At 40.8% G+C, this 22,295-nt stretch overlaps 3 protein-coding genes across 6 annotated transcripts in view; 2 read left to right on the top strand and 1 right to left on the bottom strand.

Moving 5' to 3' along the window:
- Positions 1-2,177, top strand: part of zhx2a (zinc fingers and homeoboxes 2a) — a 29,384-nt gene extending 27,207 nt beyond the window's left edge. For both annotated transcript variants that reach the window (XM_046043974.1, XM_046043973.1), the window contains exon 13: positions 509-2,177. The gene's annotated coding sequence lies outside the window, so the exon portion shown is untranslated. The remainder of the gene's footprint in view (positions 1-508) is intronic.
- A 1,367-nt stretch (positions 2,178-3,544) lies between these two features.
- Positions 3,545-13,821, bottom strand: derl1 (derlin 1). 2 transcript variants are annotated; one of them, XM_046044004.1, is made up of 8 exons: positions 13,624-13,821; positions 7,948-8,059; positions 7,803-7,867; positions 7,080-7,106; positions 6,077-6,172; positions 5,829-5,881; positions 5,484-5,594; positions 3,545-4,401 (listed from the first exon to the last, which is right to left on the bottom strand). In XM_046044004.1, exons 1-8 carry the CDS (start codon positions 13,624-13,626, stop codon positions 4,266-4,268), a joined length of 603 nt encoding a protein of 200 aa, XP_045899960.1. In that variant the 5' UTR covers positions 13,627-13,821; the 3' UTR covers positions 3,545-4,265. The 2 variants fall into 2 exon arrangements, with proteins under 2 accessions (XP_045899960.1, XP_045899959.1); XM_046044003.1 differs by lacking the exon at positions 13,624-13,821 and adding an exon at positions 9,915-10,230.
- tbc1d31 (TBC1 domain family, member 31) lies at positions 12,731-22,291 on the top strand. 2 transcript variants are annotated; one of them, XM_046043971.1, is made up of 23 exons: positions 12,731-13,294; positions 13,852-13,992; positions 14,342-14,457; positions 14,614-14,792; positions 15,007-15,158; positions 15,339-15,498; positions 15,731-15,931; positions 16,048-16,221; positions 16,376-16,455; positions 16,572-16,718; positions 16,835-16,968; positions 17,071-17,204; positions 17,355-17,534; positions 17,652-17,884; positions 18,028-18,100; positions 18,226-18,305; positions 18,421-18,556; positions 18,949-19,041; positions 19,503-19,631; positions 19,865-20,059; positions 20,310-20,379; positions 20,521-20,712; positions 21,520-22,291. In XM_046043971.1, the coding sequence occupies exons 1-23, from the start codon at positions 13,224-13,226 to the stop codon at positions 21,666-21,668; spliced, it is 3,219 nt and encodes a 1,072-aa protein (XP_045899927.1). In that variant the 5' UTR covers positions 12,731-13,223; the 3' UTR covers positions 21,669-22,291. The 2 variants fall into 2 exon arrangements, with proteins under 2 accessions (XP_045899927.1, XP_045899928.1); XM_046043972.1 differs by lacking the exon at positions 12,731-13,294 and having other exon boundaries at positions 13,973-13,992; positions 15,027-15,158.
- Positions 22,292-22,295: the final 4 nt, after the last annotated feature.

The raw sequence follows: 22,295 nt of genomic DNA, 5'->3' as shown, positions 1-22,295 counted from the left end.
GAAAGCTTCAATTAGCTACTCGGCTTGAATAAATAAATAGATAGACAAATGGTGAACTGTTCCTTTAAAGATGCCACAGCTGCAGGCTCCCCAGGAAGTTATTAGGGTGTAATTACCTCTGATTGGTCTTTCAGAAAGATGGCATGCTGAGGTGGCAGGATGATATTTGGACCACACCATCATTAGCATCGAAGACATACAGACAGACACACACACAGCGATTACACATCGTTACTGTCACAGGAAGGCAGAACAAAGGGTGCAAATGGTGTTTCATTTTAGTTCTTTTTTAGAATAATTTGCACTTTTGTAGCCAATAAAGCTTTGTTTTCACTTACCATCTTTTTGGCACTTGATTATTTCTAAAATTACCATAAAACAAGTATTTTAAATTTAATTCTGGAAAGAAGATTAATTAAACATTTCATTAGAACACAGGAGGCAATACTTAAAATGTGTAAAGAAGTGTTTGTTTCTCAGTTCCTGTCTCGGTCCTCTTCCGTTCCAGGCAAATCATTGACTGCTGAGTCGACGGCCATCATACGACAGCTCAAGGTGACCAAATGTGGAACCAGTAATGTCATCACAAAGCGCCAGGGACTTTGGAGTTCCACTGTTAAAGCACTGATAGGTGTGGTGCGGTGCAGATGCTGACATTAAGAGGAGTGCCAAAGCTGGACTTGATGCATTTTTCTTGCTACTACTACACTTTTTTTTTTGTTTGTTTGTTGTGTTTTTCTTTTTTTTTTTTTTTTAAAGAAGCACCCTTGTAAATATTTTTCTGTATTAGAAAAAAAGTTTGTACAGTTGTACTGGGAGGGCAGGTTTTGTTACATTTTTTAAAAAGAAAATCTTGACTGGTGCCCCCAAAACCTGGAATGTTCTCTTGTTGTTTTAAGATCAAAGTGTATGATAGTCTCTTATTCGCTAATAATCAGTCCTATTTTTTTGAAAATCAAAACCTGCGCACTACCCATTATGGGTAGTGTTTGATGGCACTTGCATATTTCCCCGTGGTAGTGATGGGTTATTTACACGGTAGGCCACTTCAGCTCAAACTGTTGGGAAAATATTTCCTTTTCCCCTGCAGTGTCACCCTGACTCGCCCCTCATAGAATTACGCAGGTGAAGGTGGAAATTACTCAAAAGTGTGAGATGGGCAGTTAAGAGGAGCGACTGTTTTGGGTAATCTGAACACAGCTGCAGCCTCAATGCTGAAAGGTCAGTCACTAAATGAACATAGTCACATGGGCAAGACAAACCACATTACGGTGAATGAATGAATGCACTATACGTACTTCTAGTATCTTTTCTAATCAGCCGGTTCTTGCATCAGTATCTGAGGCATGTAAGGTGTAAACAGTACAAAATGTTCCTTTTCCTGATTGGAAATGATTAATCACATAGGAGAGAGTGGGGTGTCTGTTTGACCGCACCATGCTGCCTTTTTCAGCTCTCTTATCTGACATTTGCTGTCTGCCTCAGACCTGGGTACAGTACAAACTGGTATTGATGACTTCGGTTTATCACTTCTTTGTTTTAAAAACTTAAAATATTCTTGACTGAAGTTACATTTTGGGGAACGTGTTCCAAGCATGATAAAATAACTGAAGCTCCATTTATTTGAGCCATTTCAGATATCCATTTTGCTCAGCTGTGATCTGTGAACACACCTCTTCTCTCTAGACTTTCTGGCTTTTAGAAGGATCTTCTATTTAAAGCAGGATTGTGTTGAGTTGATTTCAGTACCATCAGTTCAGAACCTAAAGAATCTGCGAGTCAGAGATAAATGATCAAACTTGAGCTAAGTTTCTGAAAAACAGCCAAAGCTGTCATGAACTGCTTGCATGTGCTTCAACAATTTTCAGTTTTAAAATCTCATTATGATTTAAAGGGATATCTGTGATCTTTATGGCTCAAATAGCTCAAAGTGCTTGCAATATCTGTGCAAGCAAAAAAAATAAAAATTAAGTTGAACTGTCATTTAAAACTGGTTTGAACAGCAGGTGTATGGCTGTTTCCTGGCTGAATGTCTGTTGCTGCTGCTTTAGTTCCATGTTCAGATAAGTATCTGGGATACCGTACATTTGGTTGGCTAGCGCGGTAAAGCCGCTTGCATTTTCATTTTCTACTTTTAAGTCTGCTGTAAGTCAATAAATACACAACCAACTCTAAAACTGTCTTGGTCTACAATTGTATGCTTCAAACATCTGAGTTTGGAGAAGGTAGCATTACTCGTCTACATCAGTTCAAAGTTATTTTGTGCGCACGTTAAACGGACAGAAACCCAGTGTACACAGGCTTGTCAGATCACCATAACTTTGTACAACAGCTGGGTTTGGTTGAACCTGACGGGGTCTTGTTCACATCTTTTGAAGTGGCGCATTTACTAGAGCCTTTTTTTTTAATCAAACACTCTTAAGCAGCACCCATAAATTCCATCTCACAATTTGTTAGTCAAGAGTCCCTAATAGGACTTGATGTTGACCATGAAAACATGTTAGTGCAAAACACTGTACATCTTTGGGGTCATTGAACACTTAAGTCTGTTGCTATTTGCAGATTAAATGTCAAAACATATTAGTGCCAGTAGAACATCATAACAAAAACCTTCCCTGTTTCCATCAACCTGCCGACTATACAAATTATCGAAGGTTGCATATACAATGTGAACAAGGGGTCCACACTCATGTAATAGCTTTTACTATGCTTGATTTCATAGCAGCCTCATGGATGAAACTGTCAATTTAAGATTGAGCAACACAACGTCCAGGAGCTTATCTAAGATGTCTTTCCCAAAGGCTTCGGAATTCTTTATCTGAGCTGCATATAGGCGACCGTGCATGTTTATTTTATACTTGTATGTTGTACGTTTACATTTGTCGAACCCTACCCGCTTGACGTGCATGTCTGCGTAATGCGTAATTTCTTCCCGTTACCAGCTTTCGGTGTTTGCGTGTATCTTCAGAGCAGCATAGTTCTAGCTTTATGTACATATTGTTCAAATGCACTTTGAACATCCAAAATTGAAAATTTGCATAAAAACACATGAAGTGCAATAAACTGGAGAACATTGCTACATATTGTCTATAAAGCTGAAACAATTAGTCACTGAATCAACTGACAAAAATAAAGCACCTAAACTAGCCTAGTTTGATAAGGAGCAAGCACAAATGTAAAACATTTCCCATTTCCGACTTCGAAAGTGTGAGGAGTAGCAGCTTTGTCATAGTAAAATTAGTATTTAATATTTTGGACTATTGTCAAACCAAACAAGGAAAGCATTTTTCACCATTTTCTGACATTTATAGAATAAATGGTTTATCAGAAATAGAATTGGCAAATTCATTGATCATGAGAATATTAGTGTCAGCCCTGACTGAATATTGTACATATAGTCACAGTGATTCTCAACCAGCCACACTGGTACATAAATAGCTGCGCTCTCCTGACCCGAGAGAATAAAAGGTTTTATCCAAGTGTTGCCTCTGTGTAGCGTTAAGGAAACATGGATGTTACACAGATAACTACTCAGACTCGCTCATCCTTTCAATAAACAATTGTTATATTTACAAACAAAAAAAAGCAGAATCCCATCATCGCCTCATTTTGGTTAAGATCAGATCTTAAGACAGAGGAAGATCAAGTCTGTGCCACAGAGGCTTAAAAAACATTTTACAACCATGTAAATTCCGACCTGGAAACAGCGCTCTCTAAATAGCTTTGCTCATGTTCGGCTGAGAGCACACTGCCAGTGCATTGGTAATTACAATGTAATCTGATATGGCATCACAGAGAGGACAGAAACAGGGTGCTGGTGTGCAGCTGCAACATCTCTTGTCGTGACAGTCCGGGGGGGCATTGGAGGACAGAAAGGAAGAAGAAAAGGGGAGGGGAGATCAAGAATGATAACATAAAAAAAAAAATCTATTTATTCATATTTTCTTCTGCTTCACATGGACACATCCGCAGTAGTAGTAATAGTACAGCTGGCTTTACTTGGTGAATTGAGCCTATAGCCGGAGTCTGAGTCCTGCTGTGCGGCGCCGTCTTGGTTAAAATGCATGTTTCCTCAAATTTCATCCTGTTGTATCTTTTAAAACTAAACATGATTTTGAATCACATTAGAAGTCTTAAGGTCCTCCCCCCAAAAAAACAGGAAAGAACATGAAAAAGCAAGCATTTTAACCTGAAACATCAGCTGCACAGCCATTTGTTATTGGGAGCAAAGGGAGGGGCGTAGCTCTCTCTCCTCTTGTCTCCGCTCATTCACCCCCCAGACGGTTGCCTTGGCCCCAGTTGTGACGGCCTCCTGCTGCCGGCTCCTGGGCAGCTGGTCTCCTGCTGGGAGGGACTCCAAAGCCCGACACCCCTCCCCTCCTGTTAGGGAAGAACCGATACCTGGAGAGAGGAGAGAGATGTGCAAAGGGATGAGCGGTTAGGTGTTAAAACATGAGCCATCAAACACTACTTTGCAAGCACGTTATCAAACAACAATTCCTAGAAATCTCAGTGGCAGGGTTGTAGTTTATTTTTTTAAATTAAAGGTCCCATTTTATGCTCATTTTCAGGTTCGTACTTTTATTTTGGAAATGTTTACATGCTTTAATGTTCAAAAATGTATGTTTTTCCTTATACTGTCCATTGCTTCAGCACCTCTATTTACCCTCTGATTTTCAGTGGGTGGGGCTACGCTGAAGGTCGTCATACATTAAACAGATCCAAACTGAAACGCCGTTTTTACACACACACACACACACACACACACACACACTCTCTCTAAGACTGAGTAGGAGAAAAACAGGATGATTTTTTTTCTTATAGTTTGGGGGACTTTAAACATAACAGGGACACATATTTAGATTATATTTACAGTAATTTTAACAAATAAGTCATAACTAACTAGTTTCCCCTCCTGGGATCATTTAAGATTTACTTAAGTATCTAAAATATTTTGGAAGTGAAACCAAAAGTGAATGCAAGTCCTTGTTAATTTCTTTGTTAAAGTAAACCATACAGAGTTTTTAGGTAATAATCCTAACTTTAATTTATGTTTTTGTCTTGCAAACAAGTGGTTTAGGTAATACAGTTGCCCCGTGCACTCTTTTAAAGCATGCCTGTGTAACTTTAAACAGCGGCCACAGGTAAACAATGGTGAATCCTAACACATGCCGTTACAGCAGTGCAATTGTAATACATTAAAATATATATCTTTGCATTAGCTAATCCATAATAAGCTACTGGCTGGTCACGCCAGACAGTAAGCCTGTAGCAGAAAAAAGCCCGAGTGTGTTGCTGTGAGTAAGGCTGCACGTCATTCCTTAAAATGTGTTATTTCTTCATTCGAAAGTGACATAGTCTTGCTTTTAAAACTGTGTTTAGCACACCCTCAACATCCTCAAATCTCAGCAATGAAGTTGAGGGGGTGGGCAAAGGCCAAAACTCCAAAATGAAACCCAGATTGGGGGGGAAAATAAACTTACAAGAACTCTGGTGTGGTGAGGAAGGAGCGTCCTCCCAGGTCCATGGGGTATTTGAACATGAGGAAGAAGTAGAGGTGACCCACCAGGTTCCCTGTCAGTTCATTTACAAACCTGCACAGTTACAGCAAAGAGAAGAAGATGAATCGAACTGTACAGAAACAACATTACACAGTGCTGTTGCAACACCATCAGTTTAAACGCTTAAACATACCACATAAGACAGCTTATTAGACTATTCCCAGAGACCCTTTCTTATTAATTTAAAGACTTTGCATTTATAGGACAGTTTAAATTACAACTATTAAACAGCATCTTTGATTGAACTAATTAAAAACAGTTACTTACGAGCCTCCAATGATAAAGTTGAAGGCCAGGATGACCCAAGGTAGATAATGTGCCTAGAACAGAGCAGAGCATGAAGAATATCATTAATGACGTCCATGTTAAGTAATAAGAAGGTTTCACATTCAGGAAGTACATATTATGTGGAATAATGATCACATGATAACAGGACGGGTATGTTCTGATATTACTGTGAAACAGTCTAATCTAGTCTCAAGCTGAACGAGTGCTTGTGATGAAACATGAGGTACCTTGAATCGTGTTCCGAACCAGAAGGAAACAATCATGTCTTTGTTGAACTGAGCCCAGACGTAGAGTACCGACATGATCAGCGGGATCATCAGCAGCTGATAACAACAACACAGACAAACTGAGGACTTATTATGAAAAGCCGGTCTTGAATGAGGCTAACAAACTGAACCAGGATTTCATAAAGCTGACACGAAGTCATGTCTGGTTTAAGAACTGCCAGATTTTGACCCAAGTAGTATGTAATGATTCTTGCTATTGTATGTGCTTAAATTATTTGTACAAGACATTTACAAAGCAGCATGACAAGTTTCACAAATCAAATAGGACTCTAGCAAGCCAAGTGCTTAATTTTTTTGTATTTTTAAAAGGGGCAGACATTTAAAATGGTGAAAATGGCACCTTATAAGCAAAGACTTCAGTGAATTTAGAAGCACAACTGTTGACGGGATATTGTGCATATACTTAAGATTTAAAATAACATGGGCGAAATTTGAAGTATGCAATAAATGCAGCCCATGTCAAATGTGGCAGATTTAAGCATGCACGTCTAAATTGCTGCATGTTCACAGGAGTATGGGGGAACCATTAGTTTTAGTTTGAGGCAGATTGACTGTAGCACTGGTGAAACCTGAGGTGAAGCTAAACATGAAAACTAGCTAAATAAGCCTGATTTAGGGAATAGTTCAACATTTTGTTAAAAAAGAACGCCATTCGATTCCTGGCAGAGTTAACGTTAGCTAATGCTACATGAGAAGATTGATACCACTCTCCTTGCACAGAGTGGTAACGATCTTCTCATCCTGCTATCGGCAAGAAAGTGAGTGAGCGCATTTCCTAAAAATGTCAAACTTTTCCTTTAAGTAAGCCAAGTTTAAGTGGTCGTTTTGCATTATGAAACACTCCTTAGATCTCAACTGCAAACAATTAATATAAGCTTTATATACAGTACACATTGCTCATGATTTCATGTGGTGGTATAAATATAGAGAGGAGGATTCTCACCCGCATGTTCATCAGCAGCCCAACTATCTGCAGCTAGAGTCAAGGACAACAACCTCGTGGCTCAATACAATGACAGCTGGAGCCTTAAGATTAGAGCAGCTGGGGACTGGAAGGTTTCCAGTTCAAAAGTCTCACGCCACCTGACTGTGACCCACCGCTTCTGCCTCTTCCCCTTTGAGCAAGGCATCTGACATTGGCAGCTCAGACCTCGCCTAACCTCCCTCACCTCACTTTTGTTTTTCTTTTACCCATTCCCGCAAATCACCTGTGGGGACAACAACTGAACACTTGGTTGCACACAGGTTTAAGAAGAACAGGAGTTTGCCCAAATTAATCTTATAAAACAAGAGATGTCTAAAAAGTCAGACAAGATTACAATCAGAGCTAAACTCCTGACAAAACGACACTGTGTCAAGATGTGGGCCGGGCTGTACTGCTGGTGCTGCATGTGACCTAGATTAGGTTTCTCTGCTCTGCAGGGGTAGACTGACACTGGGCCACTGGCACAGAGCCACCCTGACATGGCACAGTGCTGCAGAGAGAGAGCTGGGTACAGAAAAGAAAGCAGCAGAGAGTTAGAATCCCCGGGGGAGTGGAAACAGGCTAACAGGGATGTAACCTTGGAAGTTGAAGGAGTGATTTACTGTAGGTAGATAGTAATTTATCATATAAAATTGAAGGTTTTGAAGGGTTTTGTATTTTATGATGCCAGTGAAAGGATACAACAATGCATATCCAGTTGAAGAAGAGCATGAAGATGTAGTCCGCAGGTCTGCTATCAAACGCCCCTGAAAAAACAACACCAAGGAAAAGATTAGTATGACAAAAAGACAATTCAGTGTTTGTGACTGTGTGTGTGTAGTCTCACCTGTCTCAAGCCGAGTGGAGTAGTGGTAGAGGAAGTACAGGTTGACCATGTACAAAAACCCAGTATTAGGGGTTATTGGGAAATATAGGGTGGCTGTCACCGGTCTCCAGAGCTGAAACAACCAGAAGAGACATTAGTCTAACACAAATGTAAAAAAGACATCAAAATAGTGTTTGTTCGCAGATCCAGACTTTCAAGGCTGTGCTTGTGACACACATGGATTCTCGTGTGGATTGTAAATGATAACTTCTAAACACCAAAGAAGCGTTCCTCTGCAGAGCCTGTTAACTCACAATTAGATCCAAAGATTTTAGTTTGATGGCAACAGACGTGAGATCAATACAGCATTTAATGAGAGATGACTCGAGGGGAGATGAGCATTTTCTGTGTTAAATTACTATTACTCCGGGGGAAAATGACAGGACACAATTACAACATTTTTATTTTAATACAATTAAATTAGAGCAGTTAATTAATTGATTAGTCACTCAAATGAAAATTAAACTGTAACAATTTAGATATTGTAATCTTTTAGCTGTTTGGCAAAAATACCGAACCTTCTCTGATTCTAGCCTCTGAAATCTGAGCTCGGGCTCCCACACAGTTTCTGAGATTTCAGACTAAATTTCTACTCAGTTCATTAAAAATATTGGGTAATATCATCAATAATTAGAATAATTCTTAGCTACAGCCCTAAATCAAAATACTAACAGCTGCTAACTGGCTATTATTATTTACAACTGACATTATCCATATTTCCACAATAGATGGACTTGTATATGTATTCAGCTTTACACCATTTAAATTTGGAATAAATTTCCTCTCATGTTTCGTCTTAACAAATGGACTTCTGCGTTGAATTGAGATTCAATTTATTTGGTTTCCAAGTGACAAATCAATTCAAAGCAAATAGAGTAATATAATAAAAAGCGATTCAGCTGCAGCAGCCCTGTCTGTGTTTCTCTGAGATATCAATAACCTATTGTAACTGCCACACCAGCTCTCTCTCCGGCAGGTTAAACAGTACACAGTCATAACACTACAGAAAGTGTAATGATTACTCAAACAACCTGGGGTGGAGGAAGTATTCAAACCCTTTCTTTCAGTAAAAGTAGCAATGCCGCAGTATCAAGTAGTCCAATACACATCCTACATTCAAAACTCACCTAATAAAGTACAGAAGTAACTACAGAAATATGTATTTAAGAAGGGTATTGAAAGTACAAACAGTAATTCTGCTTTTATGCTCACAAGTGGCATGTGCGAGTTTTATATTTATTATATTAATGGTTTGATGTAAGTGTTAATGTGTAGCATTTTACTGCTGGGGGCTGGTGAAGGTGGAGCTGACTGTTTGATCTATAACAAAACATCATATTTTGAAAACCTAATAATAAAATCGTCTTCTTCAAAGTAACCACTAACTATAGGTATAAAATACATTTAAAACATATTTATCTTATTTAAAGTATAGTGCAAGTACCTTCAATTTGTACTTAAGTGCAATACTTGACTGAGTAACCTTCCTCCACAGCAAGTAACTTGTTTGCATTTTTTCCCTGAGTGAGTCTTTTGGGGTTCAAACCAAAAACGATGCCTGACGGCTCTTTTCACCAGCAGCTCCAGAGTCCAACACACCTTCTCCACAACAGCCCCTGAAAACTATCATACCTCAAATGCAACATTTCGGCTACGTTACTATCTCTGGTAGTTACAATATTTTTATGGCACCACTGGTGTCATATTTAAAGCTTATTTCAGTGTTGCCAAATTAAGTCGCATTTTGACAGCGTCCGGAAGTCGTAGCCTCCTGCGTCGCGCTCTCTCATTGGCTGTCACACAGCTCTGGCCTGCGGAGCGACCCATGCTAGCTACCTGCTAACTAACTGACCACATCCAAAACACAACAACCACAGCATATCAGCAACTCCAACACACACAGGGGAACAAAGACACTTAAAACTTACATGAAATCTGTTAAAGACCAGCTCCGGAAACAGCATGAGGTTTCTGAAATCAACCAGTCCTAGTTTCCCAATAAAGGGAACAACAATCGAGGCAGCAAACCAGTACCGGGTGATGAAAGGGATGCTTCTGAACCAGTCCCCGAGATCTGACATCTTTTCATACGATTCCTGCCGACGTATAACCTTGAAATAAGTGCTCCTTTTTGAAAATAAAGGAATACCCCCCCAAAACTGCGTCCCCTCGCTGCCCAAATATCAGAACTGCTCCACTGCTAAGTTTACATGACGTGGCTAATCACAGAGAGCTAGCTAAGTTAGTGAGATCAGAGCAGACTCTTCCGGTTCAGCTTTTCAAAGTAAAACCCCACTCCTACGAATAGTAATAATTGAACTGCTGTTCCAGTTGATGAAAAACAAAAGGCGTGTGTGTAAATGTTAGAGAATACCATAACATCTGGAGTAAATTAGCAGGTTCTTTTGTCTTTAGCCATTTCACCTTTCATAATAATCATAGTCTTGTTCATACTTATAAACAAATAAATTGAAGTAGATGGGCCTTCATTGGCGTTGCTTGCATCCTAGTTGTTTAGTTTAGTTTAGCTGTGTTTAGTTGTACATTTAGTTAGTTAGTTGGTTAGTAACCTCATCATTTTGAAGGCTTCATCTCATGCTCTTAATTTGAAGGAGATTTGTTAAAATCGGAAGTACTTTTATTATCTCACGACATATTTTCGTTTTTCTTTGAATTATTGGAGTTGCCTGCTTCCTGAAGAATTTGCATAAACTCTCAGTTTACCATCCGGATGCAAATTATCTCCTTTTTATGAAACCTGTTGTTCTCACTTCACAACTCAGTCGTTAGGTTTTGGGTTTCAGGGTTTTATGGCCCACTTTAAATGAAGAGATGTGATAAACTGATTCAATGAACATATTGACACATGGGCTAGAAATGATGCAAGCCTATTTCAGATTTTCTTTAACCATTTACACCAGTAGTGTTAGTTTTCACTTTGTTCTAGTTGTTTTTCCAAGTAAATAATCTGAAACAAATGCTGTCTCACCAGTTAATCTCAGTAAAAAAGAAGACAGAAGTTTTTGTTGTTTTGTTTAATTAATCACTATTGCTGATGGAAGGATTGTGCTTTGGTTTGTAAGTATATAACAATTCAAAGAGCCAGAAATAACGTAAAGGAGTCCGACTGATAACTGGATTTTTGAGGCCAAGGAAATTAGAGATGAAGACAGGATTTATCGTATCTTAATCTCGATAAATCCTGTCTTCATGGAACAAGTCAGAGTGGGCTTGTATTCCTCAGGTGAGTGTGTGACTGTTAAATGAAAACCTGTAAATATGAATGTATCTGATAAAGACAGTAACTATGTTGACATCCAGAGCGATCTACTGGTCCATCTGTAGTATTTTGGTGTAATTTGAAATATAAGTCTTTGGTCCTGGTCAAGTTTTGACCATTGGCCCTATAACATGCCAGTTAAAGGTCACTGAGCTTGTCTGCCGAGCTTATTTGTTAATATTGCAAGTTTCCTTTGATTCTGATTTCATTTTATACTTGATAGTTTTACTGAGATGGGCTTGTATCCGCCAGATAGACAGTCAAGAGAGACTGACCCCTGTTACATGTAATTCAAACTTGCCTGCCAACATATAGGCTACATTGCTTCTGATATACAGTATCTGCAATAAGCTAATTGAATTAAATGGTCAGAAAATGTATATACATAGGAATGGTTCATTTAAAATATTTTTTTCACTTTAATGTTCCCGAGCTGTTGAGATGTTTTATGGGTTTATGTTACAGTTACACCTCAGTGTTCATTGAGTGAACGTGAAACTGATCTTTATTTTGAAATTATTCATGTTGTATTGAAAAAGCACTAGTGTTAATCTTTTATCACTTACATTTCAATCATTGTTTTTTAAAGTGCTCAAGGATGCACTATGTGGAATTTACATGCACTCTGCAATCTGAGCATGATAACAACTGGGTGCCAGAGAAACAAACAAAGAAGTAACCAGAGTACCCAGTTTCCCTCCCAATCCTTTATGAAATATACAGTAGGCCTTACATGTTAGATATCAAAATAACCACATCTTCGTGGAAGCATGTTAAGACAGTCCCAGTGGGACTGCAGCATTTAATCCAAATGTATACAACATATTTATTTCAACAAATGTAAATTATTAAAAGGCAAATGAAATATCCTACAGGTGGTATTGTAAAAGCTGTAGCTGTTCCTCTAGGAACACTGAAACCTAATGAGTGTCCTGGTGTTCATAGACCTGGTGGTTATTTATAAGCTGCACCCTGTATTTTTTATAGCAGGCTAAATAATACATTGAAATTGGTGAACATTTGGACTAAAATGATAAAAAGTAAATAAAGGATTCATTAAATATCCAGAATTCTCATTATGTTCTGGGCAGTGTGCAAAGCCCCCCCACACACACACACACATACATAAAGAAGTAGGCTAAACTAATATTTCACAAACTATCAGTTTACAACATGATCTGTCTAGAGGCTCTCTTTGTGTTTTTGCTGACTTGATGTGTAAATCATGAAATGTCACAGAATTATCCTCAGTAAGGGAGAAAGCTGCAGTTTTTCTGCCCCACTCGTTATTTTTTGCATTAGCCTAACTGCACGCCATTTTACTGCACGCCATTTTGCCGCACAGTCCAGTTGGGGCCCCCGCTGCTAGTGCAGCCAGAAAGCTAATGCGCACGGTAACCATGACAATGGGACTCTATCTTTGATTGTTGATTGGCTAGATTGGCCCCAAGCTATCGTAGTTCAACCCATTTTTGTGTCTGATTTAACTAAATAGTAGTTAAGCCTCTAGTGTCTACCTGACACCTTAACTTGGGAGAGAACATAAACATTGCGCATTGACTGTATAAAACGGTGCAACCCAGTGCTGAACTACAACTCCCATAATGCACGCTTTACTTTACGTCAACTTTGGGCGACAAAATAACCGTCATCAAAACAAAAATAATCTCCTGAACTTTAAGTAAAATGTTGGCGTAGTGTCTTTTAAACGTTTAGGGGACAGTTTAACTCGGACTAACACTGAGTGGTGCTGAGATTTACTTCTTATCTGGTTGTAACGTGAAACTAAATATACTGACTGTTCCTCTTTCAAACTTCGCGCTGTTTGCACCGCCTGTAAAGAGATTAGCCCGTTTGCTAGCCCTGTTACTGTGAACTGGGGCAGTCAAATTAAGTTACACAAGGGGGATCCTTCTGTTTCTTGAATGTATGCCGAGTTTCCACAGACTTCTTCAAAATGGAGGTGACAGACATCGGAAACAAAGAAGAAGGGAAGGTTTGGCATCGAAAACCAACACCAGGCAAGAGGTAGGTCTGAAGTAACGTTAGGTAAATGATGCTTGACTAAGCAGTGACACATTTATCTGACGTTGTGAGATGTATCTGTCATTTACTTTCCAGCATAAAATAACATAACAATGGCCACCTTGTTATGTTATTTCTGCTTTCAGTTTAGTTAACGTTACCTTTTGTATGTCACACACTTGTTGCACTTCCATGTACATTCATTCACACAGGTAACAACTCTAAATAGTTGGCTGACTTTTTACGATTTTGTTTTTAAATTTCACCCAGAGTAACTTAAGTTATAGGCATATCAAAGCAGTATAAATATATTGCTCGTTTTTATCACTTACCATCTGTCCTCTGCAGCTGCATCCAGCTGAGCAGCATCAAATATACTTCGTTGCTACGCCATGAGCTTGTCCTCAGAGAAGCCATTGAAGGAAAACGGCATTTCATTGTTGTGCCACTTTTTTCGGGCTGTATTGTAACCACTAGAGAGCAGCCATGATTCACTGAAATGTGCTGTTCTTCATCTATCTGTGCGTTTCCCCTTTTAAGGTGTTGTTTGTCTTCCTCAGTGTGTTAGTGACAGTGGTCCGCACCGCTCAGCAGGCCAAGACGGTGCGTTTCCTCCATGTGGCCTTTGACACCACAGGAGACGCCTTCTTGGCTGGAGATCACCATGGCAACATTTATGTCTTTGACATCAGCAGAAACAGGTGATTAAGCTCAAAGGACCCAAAATAATTTAGTCATTTAAGTGTTTCTTTGTTTATCTCTTATATTAATATGATTTGCTTTTCAACACTTAGCTACATGTACATTATGACACATTCACAAACATGGTCCATCCAGTTATTACTGTGCACACATTTCCTATTAATGCCAGCCATAGCCAATTAGTGTTGACACACCTCTTCTCTCACCTGAATATATTCTAGCAGCAGAAAAAGATGGGAAAAAATACTTGCACATTTAGAACAGAACCTCACCCTTAAACTCAACAAGCTTCCACATTTATCTGACCTTGTGTATTTTGTTTTTTTTATTGCTTCTTTCTTGGGGCAGATTTCGTCTGGTGCAGAAGACAGGACAGGCCTGCACTGCTCTGGCATTCAGCCTCCGCAGGACCACAGAGTTCCTTGTGGCCTTGGCTGACTACACCATCAAGTGCTTTGACAAAGGTAGGATGGACACATCCACACATTGTCTTTCTCTCAGAGCACCTGGTCAGTTTAATGAAAAGCCAGAAGGGAGCGTGTCACCCACTTTTGTCTGTCACTCACCACCATATTAACTATATATAAACTCCATTGTTGGCTTTTTGTCTCTTTGCACAGACACAAAGCAGCTGGTCAGTTGGATGCGGGGTCACGAGGGAGCAGTTTCGTCCATATCTGTCCACAGCTCAGGTCGCTACGCCATCAGCACGTCCTCAGACACAGCTCAGCTCTGGGACCTGGACACCTTCCAGAGGAAGAGGAAGCTCAACATCAGACAGTCTGTTGGCATTCAGAGGGTAAACATGCAGACATACCAAATGAAAACAACGTTTACAGAGTGTAGTGTGATCACTACATGAAGGTAATGATCCATGTGAGGATTAATGAAAAATAGGGATTTAGGTTTTGGTTAATTTTAAGCTGATAATACTATCTGTCTAGTAAATTTATGGTATCACTAAATTTGTTCTCATTTTTCATGGTCTTTGCTCACTGTTGCTTGCGTCATAGGTGTTTTTCCTGCCTCTCAGTAACACCATCCTCAGCTGTTTCAGTGATGACTCCATCTTTGCTTGGGAGAGCGACACACTGTTCTGCAAATACCAGCTCCCCGTCCCTGACTGCGGTCCCAAAATCTCCTACAAGGCGTTCGCTGTCACACGGTTGGTCTTTTACATCACAGCCCCTAACTAGCTCTGTGATTATGTAGCCTTTCAGTGTAAGTCTTGACTACCACCCTGCTTAGCCTCTAAACTCATCATCAGCAGAAGAAGAAGTCAGAAGTAGTAAATTGGATTCAGAAGTCTTTATCTAACACTGATGTACCTGACTTGTGTTTGCAGTGATGGTAAGAGCCTTGCTGCTGGTGGACGCTCCAACCTGCTGCATCTGTGGTGTCTAGACAGCAAACAGCTGGTGAGGGTGATTCAGATGCCCACGCAGGTCCGAACCGTCCGACAGCTGGAATTCCTGCCCGAAAGCTTTGACGGAGGAGCCAGCCAGGTACACAGACAACAGGACACCTCTTTCATCTCCTCCTTTCTCCTGCTGTGGACTCTTTTTACTCTCTGTTTTAGACTCATTTGATGTCATTTGCCTGGAAGAGGCCCTGTCTGTGTTTCTGTGCATGTTAATGAGCCTATAGTCCGTTTCTGTATTTGTATGTACAGTATGTGTGCAACATTTCTCCACAGTAAACATGTGTGTTGAGACTTTATTTGTTTTGTCTGGGTAGACGCTAGGTGTATTGAGCCAGGACGGCGTGATGCGCTTCATCAACATTCACACCTGCAAGCTGCTGTTCCACATGGGTTCCCACGACGACGCCATCTCAACAGTGGCAGTCAGTCCTAACGGCCGCCATGTTGTGGCCATCATGGATAACGGCAGCATCAATGTCTACAGCATCCAGAGTCTCACACAGGAATTAAACAAGGTGACAATCAGTTGTGATCGCGGTGTGATGATATACAAGGTGGCAAGAGAAGATATCGTTCTGCATGTGTATTCATATTGAGCATGTGTGTGTCTTTCTCTCTTGCCCTCACCCAGCCTCCTCCCTCCCAGGTGGTAGTAGTCTCTGGCGGTGAAGCTGATCAGGACTTGTCTAACATAAAGGTCAAGGTCAGGTCAGAGGTTGTTCACAGACCAGCCAAGAGCTCGGGTAGGCGGACACAGGTGAAGCTACTCAGACCCACTGCTGGATCTACAGCTGAGGATAAAGAGGTGTGAACAACACACAGTATTGTCCTAATACATTGTTTTATCTTCATTTTCTTTATATACAGTAATCATTTGCTTATCAGTAGAGATGTTCAACCACAAATAAACAGATGCAGTGAGTTCCCAATTGAATTGAGTCTTTTGTGTTTATCAATAGAATGAACTACCTGCTGGTCTGAATAAAAAAAGACTGGTGGCTCTGCTCAAGGCGTTTGGAGAATATCCCGCTAAATACAGGTGAAGATATTTTTTTATAGGACGACGATTCATGCATGTATTTGATGACTGAAAAACGCAAGTCACATTTTTCACACTTTGCATTTGCATGATTGATTTGTGTATCTGTGTTGCAGGATGTTTGTGTGGCGATCTTTGTTGTGTCTCCCAGAGAACCATGCGGCGTACAGCAGTCTGACTGATAAAGGCCTGCATTCAGCCTACCTCACTCTGAATGATAAATACCCCATCAAAAGTCACAAGCTGCAGAGGGGACTGCAGAGGTACCCCCTCTCACTAACACACACAATTACAACTCATTATAAGTACACACATTTTCTTAAACACATTTTGGTACTTAAGGATTTTTATCTATTTGGTCCATTCCTCCGCTCTGCAGGGTTTTGTCTGCCTTAGCCCACTGGGCAGCCATCTTTGGAGAGGCGGAGTACCTTCCCCTGGTAGCCTTCCCTTTCGTCAAGCTCTTCCAGAACAACCCAATGCTCTGCTTCGAGGTGGTGGCCACTGTAATAGGTAAAAAAAAAAAAACATTTTCACTTGTGGCTCCGTTTATTAAGCATCTCAGTGTCTTGAGGCAAAGTCAAGGTCTTATCAGTCTGTGCTTTGGTTGTTCAGTGAATTGGGGTCAGCATTGGTTCGAGTACTTCCCCAACCCTCCCCTGAACATCCTGAGCATGGTGGAGAACGTTCTGGCTCATCACGACAAGGAACTCCTGCAGCACCTGGTGGACTGTGGCATCACCTCACAGGTAACAGCAGTACACAGCTACGCACAACTGGAGGAGAAGGGTGCATGAGGGCTTAGGCAGGCTGCTCTGCAACTCCAGGCTCACAGAATCACAAGTCCCTGCCCTGTATACATTTACACATTTTTTTATGCATCTCTGTGTCTGTCCCAGTTCTATGTGTGGCCCCTGCTGGAGACCTTGTTCTCAGAGGTTTTGACTCGTGATGAGTGGCTCAGACTCTTTGATAACGTCTTTTCTAACCATCCGTCGTTCCTGCTCATGGCCTGTGTGGCCTACATCACCTGCTGCCGTGAGCCTCTGCTGCTCTGCTCGCAGAAAGAGGACTTTGAGGTAACTATGTTCTCCTCTTCTCTGAAAATAAAGCAAGTCCCATCAGTCAGTAAACTTTTCTGTCTCTCTTCCTTCATGAACGTTTCTCTCCATCTCTTCTGTTTTCTTTCCTCTCAGTATTTTTTCCACCACCGTAACAACCTGGATGTGGGAGCCATGATAAAGGAGGCCTACCGGCTCATGGGCAACACACCAGCTGACATACATCCCAGGACTATGCTTTCTGACTTTACACCACTAACTAAAGGCCAGTACCCTGTGTTCAACCACTACCCAGAATTCATAGTGGAATACCAGAGCCGGGAGAGGGAGAAGATACGGCTGCAGGAGATGGAGTATCTCCGTGAGAGGTGACATTACAGATGCTGTATTTACAGTGTTAATTGGATAACAGAAATGCATATTTAATTAGCCAAAATTAATGTTAGTACCATTCAGAGGCATTAGTGAGAAAAACATGCAACAGATAAAGCGTGTTTGTTTGTCTCATCAGACAGGAGGTGTCAGCCCTGCGTGCAGATTTTGTGCGTCGCCAAGCTGAAGAGGAGGCCTATCATGCACAACAGGTAGATTCATTTTAAGCATAGATCTTGTTGTATGTATATGTTAAGCTGGATATGAAAACACAAGCCTGAAATCGAAATTATTATTATTATTATGAATCGTAGTACTTTGTTTGATTTGAACACAGGAGCTGCTGCAAAAGGCAGAGGAACAGCGCAGAAACATCTTGGCACAGGAAGACGAAAAACTAACACAGCAGAGGGCAAAGTAAAAGCACAAGACACTTCACACCTCCATTGTTGTGTTACAGCAAAAGGGGGGAGGGAAAAAGAATGATGTGATTTAGCACAATTATTTGCTGACGCTGCTCCGCCCTCTGCAGGTTGGCAGCCATGAAGCGAGAGCTGAAGGTGAAGGAGTTGCAGCTGTTGGACGCAACTAGAAGACGTTTCCTCAAACACCAGCAGGACCTGAGAGCCTCACAGATCCAAGGGCTAGACCGGGAAATCAGTAGAAAGGTAAACATAACCTGATGATTAAGATTGAAAGTAGTCTCTTTTATTATATAAAGAAACCAAACATCAAGCAGCCAGGCTATCTGTTAAACATTTAGCCACGTACTTTTTAACATATTTCTCAATGCGTTTTTATTTCAAGCCGCTCTCATTGATAAACTGTGTTTTTAGATGTAAAAATAGTTATTCATAAAAAGAAAAAGAAAAAAGTCACACTGTGCCACTGCAGAGATCGTGTAATCCCAAGCTCCTCTGGTCACAGTTTAGCATTATTCATGTGCTTGTGTCTATTTGATAAAATGATTATTCTTCCAAAGAATGTAGAGTTGCTAGTCATGGACTTAACAACCTTGCTGTTTGAATTCTAAACCAACAGTAACCTTTATGTGTTACAGATGGACCTCCGGGAGCGAGAAACAGCTGCAGCAGTCGAGGATCTAGAAGTCAGACAGATGGAGCTGGAGGCTCAGAGGAGACGACTAGAACAGGTGCATTCAACCTTCCCTCCTCTCTCCCAGCCTCCTCTTTTGATTCGTTTCTCCCTCCCTTCCTCTCTCTCTCTGACGTGTGTTGCCATTTATCCCCCTCCTAAACCTAGAACACATACTGCAATTGAAATAACCAGAAGCATAAAATGTTACCACTGCTTTCTCATAGAACATTGCCGAGAAAAAATGTCTGACAGCAGTTACAGGTCTGCCTCTAAGTTTGAGAGTTTGAAACAAAGTGAAGTCAAGCAAAATCACTCATATTTGTGCTTAAATTCAAGTCCTCCCAGTGTTGTCGCCTCTTGTAGACTCAAGGGTTTGATCATAATCAATGAATAACATGCATATTCTGCATTGGGAATCTTACAATCTGACACTGAGGTCAGTCAAACAAGAAAGATTAGGTTAATGTAACAGCCACTTTTCTTTGTTTGTTGTTTTTCCATGATCGTTTCCCTCAGCACCTGTTGAAGGAGCAGGAGCGCATGGGACAGGAGGTTGAGGAGGAGGTGGAGATGAGGATGAGGAGGGCAGAAAGAGAGGAGGAGAGCTACACAGAGCTGCTACACAACACTGAGACAAACATGCAGGTTAGTGACACATTCCAGTATGGAGACAGTCTAATAGTATTGACATATGTCTGCACGCGCTCTTGATGCACTAGTACATCCGTCTGGCTTTACAAGAAAGTGTCATAGGCACACAGCCATCCAAACACTGATTTTGGCGCAGGTAGCTGTGATCTTCTCCTCTGGTATCCATTCACTTTTTTTCTCTACACACACACACAAACACACACACACACACACACACACACACACAGGCCCTGGAGGAGTCCTTGGCGGAGGCGTGCCAGCTGGGCTTGGAGTCAGACTGGCAGAGAGAGGTGGCGGAGCGCCTGCAACAGGTCGAAGCCGAGCAGGAGATGAAGCGGGAGAGGCTGGCAGAGCTTCACAGGCAAACCCTGGCAGAGGAGGAGAGACTGGCTAACACCGTGAGAGATGTGGCAGGAAGGAAGGTGAGAACAACATGAGTATGTTTGTCAACACGTGAACTTGAATGATGTACTGGCTTGTCTATGTACAATTACTATGACATAATTTATGGGCTTTTCTGTTACCTTTTAAAATCAGTATTACAGAATAGCTCTTTATTTATAGATGTCATTTTCACTAAGTCTAATACTAATTATGAAAAAGCAAATTGTGGGATTTGGAAAAATAAGCTGTCTTATTCAATTAGACAAACGAGTACTTGTCAATTTGCAGTGGGATGAAGTGATGAGTACCAGAACCCAGTTACAGGAGCAGAGACAGCCCTTGTCTTCAGCAGATGCAGGTATTACCACACACACACACACACACACACACACACACACACACACACACACACACACACACACACACACACACACACACGCCAGATGTCTGTCCATCAGTGAGACATGGATCTAATATTACCGTGTTTTCTTTGTGCCAGACGGGCAGAGACAGACAAGGAGAAGGTCACCGTGTTGGACCAGGGGACTTCCTCATAGACCAGGTGCCACCGCTGCTGTTTATGTTGCCGGTCCGGCAGTGAGACCCAACTCTGCCACATCCCCAAAGCAGGCAGGAGCCAACATGGTGTGTCTGAACAGCAGTTCACCTTCAGAGAGCACCTCCACCAACTGTGAGTCTTTGTAAATATAATCTTGTTTTCTAAAGGCTATGCTAAGAAGGGAAGATCAAGACTTCCTCTGCTGAGTTTGTTTCTGTTGAAAGGACTCTCTGATGTGCAGTCACTGTTTATGAAAAGCAACACAGGGCTTTGTTGTGTGATCAGTTATGCAGCTGTGTTGCAAGATAGTGATCGGTGACACATCGGCGTGTTCTCCTGGTGCCGCCACAGCAGCATAATGATCAGAGATTTCCAAAGCGTTCTTCCTTCTACTCTTTCTAAAAAGGGCCATTTAAAATTACTTTTATTCAATTTCATTAATATATGCTTTATATGAAGGCTGCAACTAACAATTATTTTCATTATTAATGAATCTGCAGATTATTTTCTCAATCAGTCAGTTGTTTTGTCAGTAAATGTTAATGTTACTATTATTTATATTTGATTAAATTATTATTATAAATATATTTTATTTTATCTATACAGATTCAAAATTCTCTTTCTTTTTATACATATTGTTTGAGCAATGTTGGAGGGAGCCTGAGAATCAAAATTTTTATTGCAATTGACTTGGCTTCACTGTAATAAAATAACCTACAGTATAAGGCAACTGGGAAAAGCATCAAATCCTCCATGAAATGTTTTCCATTTTTGCTTGAAAATTGACTTAAATGATTAATGGATTGCCAATTAATTTTATTTCAGTCAACTAATCGACTAACTGTTGCAGCTCTACATAATGCGACCATCATTATCTTGAGTTTTTTTTATCTACAGTATAATGTTCCTGTATGTCTTCCTTTCTTTGTTTCCTGGCAGTTTCCCTGGACCGAGGCCGGGCCCAGCTGGACAGCAGCGAGAGAGAACTGCTGAAGGAAATCAGAGATCTGAGACAGAAGCTGGCGGCCAGAGCCAGAGAGGGCAGCTCTGCCTCCTCACAATCTGTCCACACACTGTCCTCCCAGTGACCATGAACTCCTCCCCGCCATCATAGTGTCAGAAATACATATTCTTGTCTCAAGCTAGCTAGAACAACAGAAACAGTGGCGCAGACTGAAGAGCGTACCAGCTCGCTGCTATATGTTTCCAAGTGCTTGGATACCATCCCTCCCTCCATCAACTACAGATTATTAATGCAACCAGAGTCCAATACATTACCTGTACATCATCAACCACTATCTCCAGATAGGGGCTGTGTTGTTGTTGTGCTTCATGTCATGTGCATATCTAGGATCCAAGTCTACCTTTAATGCATGAGTAGGTTCTTTGATAATATCGCTACAAGCAACAACAGTTTCATTAATTTTACCTCAATTCCGTCTGTTGCACGCTCCAGACACAGGGCCACAAAAAGGCCAATCCTGTATCATCGCAGTCCGTCTGTAGCTGATGAATGTTACTCTGCATGACCAAACAGATGCAACATAGAATCCTGTAGGCACTCACTCTGTACTCAGTTGTACACTATACATTCATGGTTGTCTTTTCTTAATTTTTTATATTTGCGCTGGTGCTCTATTTTGAATTTTTATTTGAATGAATTTTATGATTTTTTTCTTATTTAAAACCAGTTTTGAAAATCCTGACTCAATCCT

Source organism: Micropterus dolomieu, linkage group LG03 (assembly GCF_021292245.1).
Source record: "Micropterus dolomieu isolate WLL.071019.BEF.003 ecotype Adirondacks linkage group LG03, ASM2129224v1, whole genome shotgun sequence".
In the NCBI taxonomy this organism is placed as follows: Eukaryota; Metazoa; Chordata; class Actinopteri; order Centrarchiformes; family Centrarchidae; genus Micropterus; species Micropterus dolomieu.
Note: the sequence above shows the minus strand (reverse complement) of the source record. Positions and strands in the feature narration are given on the sequence as shown.

What these genes read in the sequence shown, in the direction of transcription:
- tbc1d31 (XM_046043971.1), top strand. Translation starts at nt 13,224, where the DNA reads ATGGAGGTGACAGACATCGGAAACAAAGAAGAAGGGAAGGTTTGGCAT. An exon ending in AGAGGAGACGACTAGAACAG is followed by an intron (nt 19,042 to 19,502) that starts GTGCATTCAACC and finishes CGTTTCCCTCAG; the next exon opens with CACCTGTTGAAGGAGCAGGA. An exon ending in AGAGAGCACCTCCACCAACT is followed by an intron (nt 20,713 to 21,519) that starts GTGAGTCTTTGT and finishes GTTTCCTGGCAG; the next exon opens with TTTCCCTGGACCGAGGCCGG.
- derl1 (XM_046044003.1), bottom strand. Translation starts at nt 10,067, where the DNA reads ATGTCAGATCTCGGGGACTGGTTCAGAAGCATCCCTTTCATCACCCGG. An exon ending in CTCCACTCGGCTTGAGACAG is followed by an intron (nt 7,868 to 7,947) that starts GTGAGACTACAC and finishes TTGTTTTTTCAG; the next exon opens with GGGCGTTTGATAGCAGACCT. An exon ending in GGTTCGGAACACGATTCAAG is followed by an intron (nt 5,882 to 6,076) that starts GTACCTCATGTT and finishes GCTCTGTTCTAG; the next exon opens with GCACATTATCTACCTTGGGT.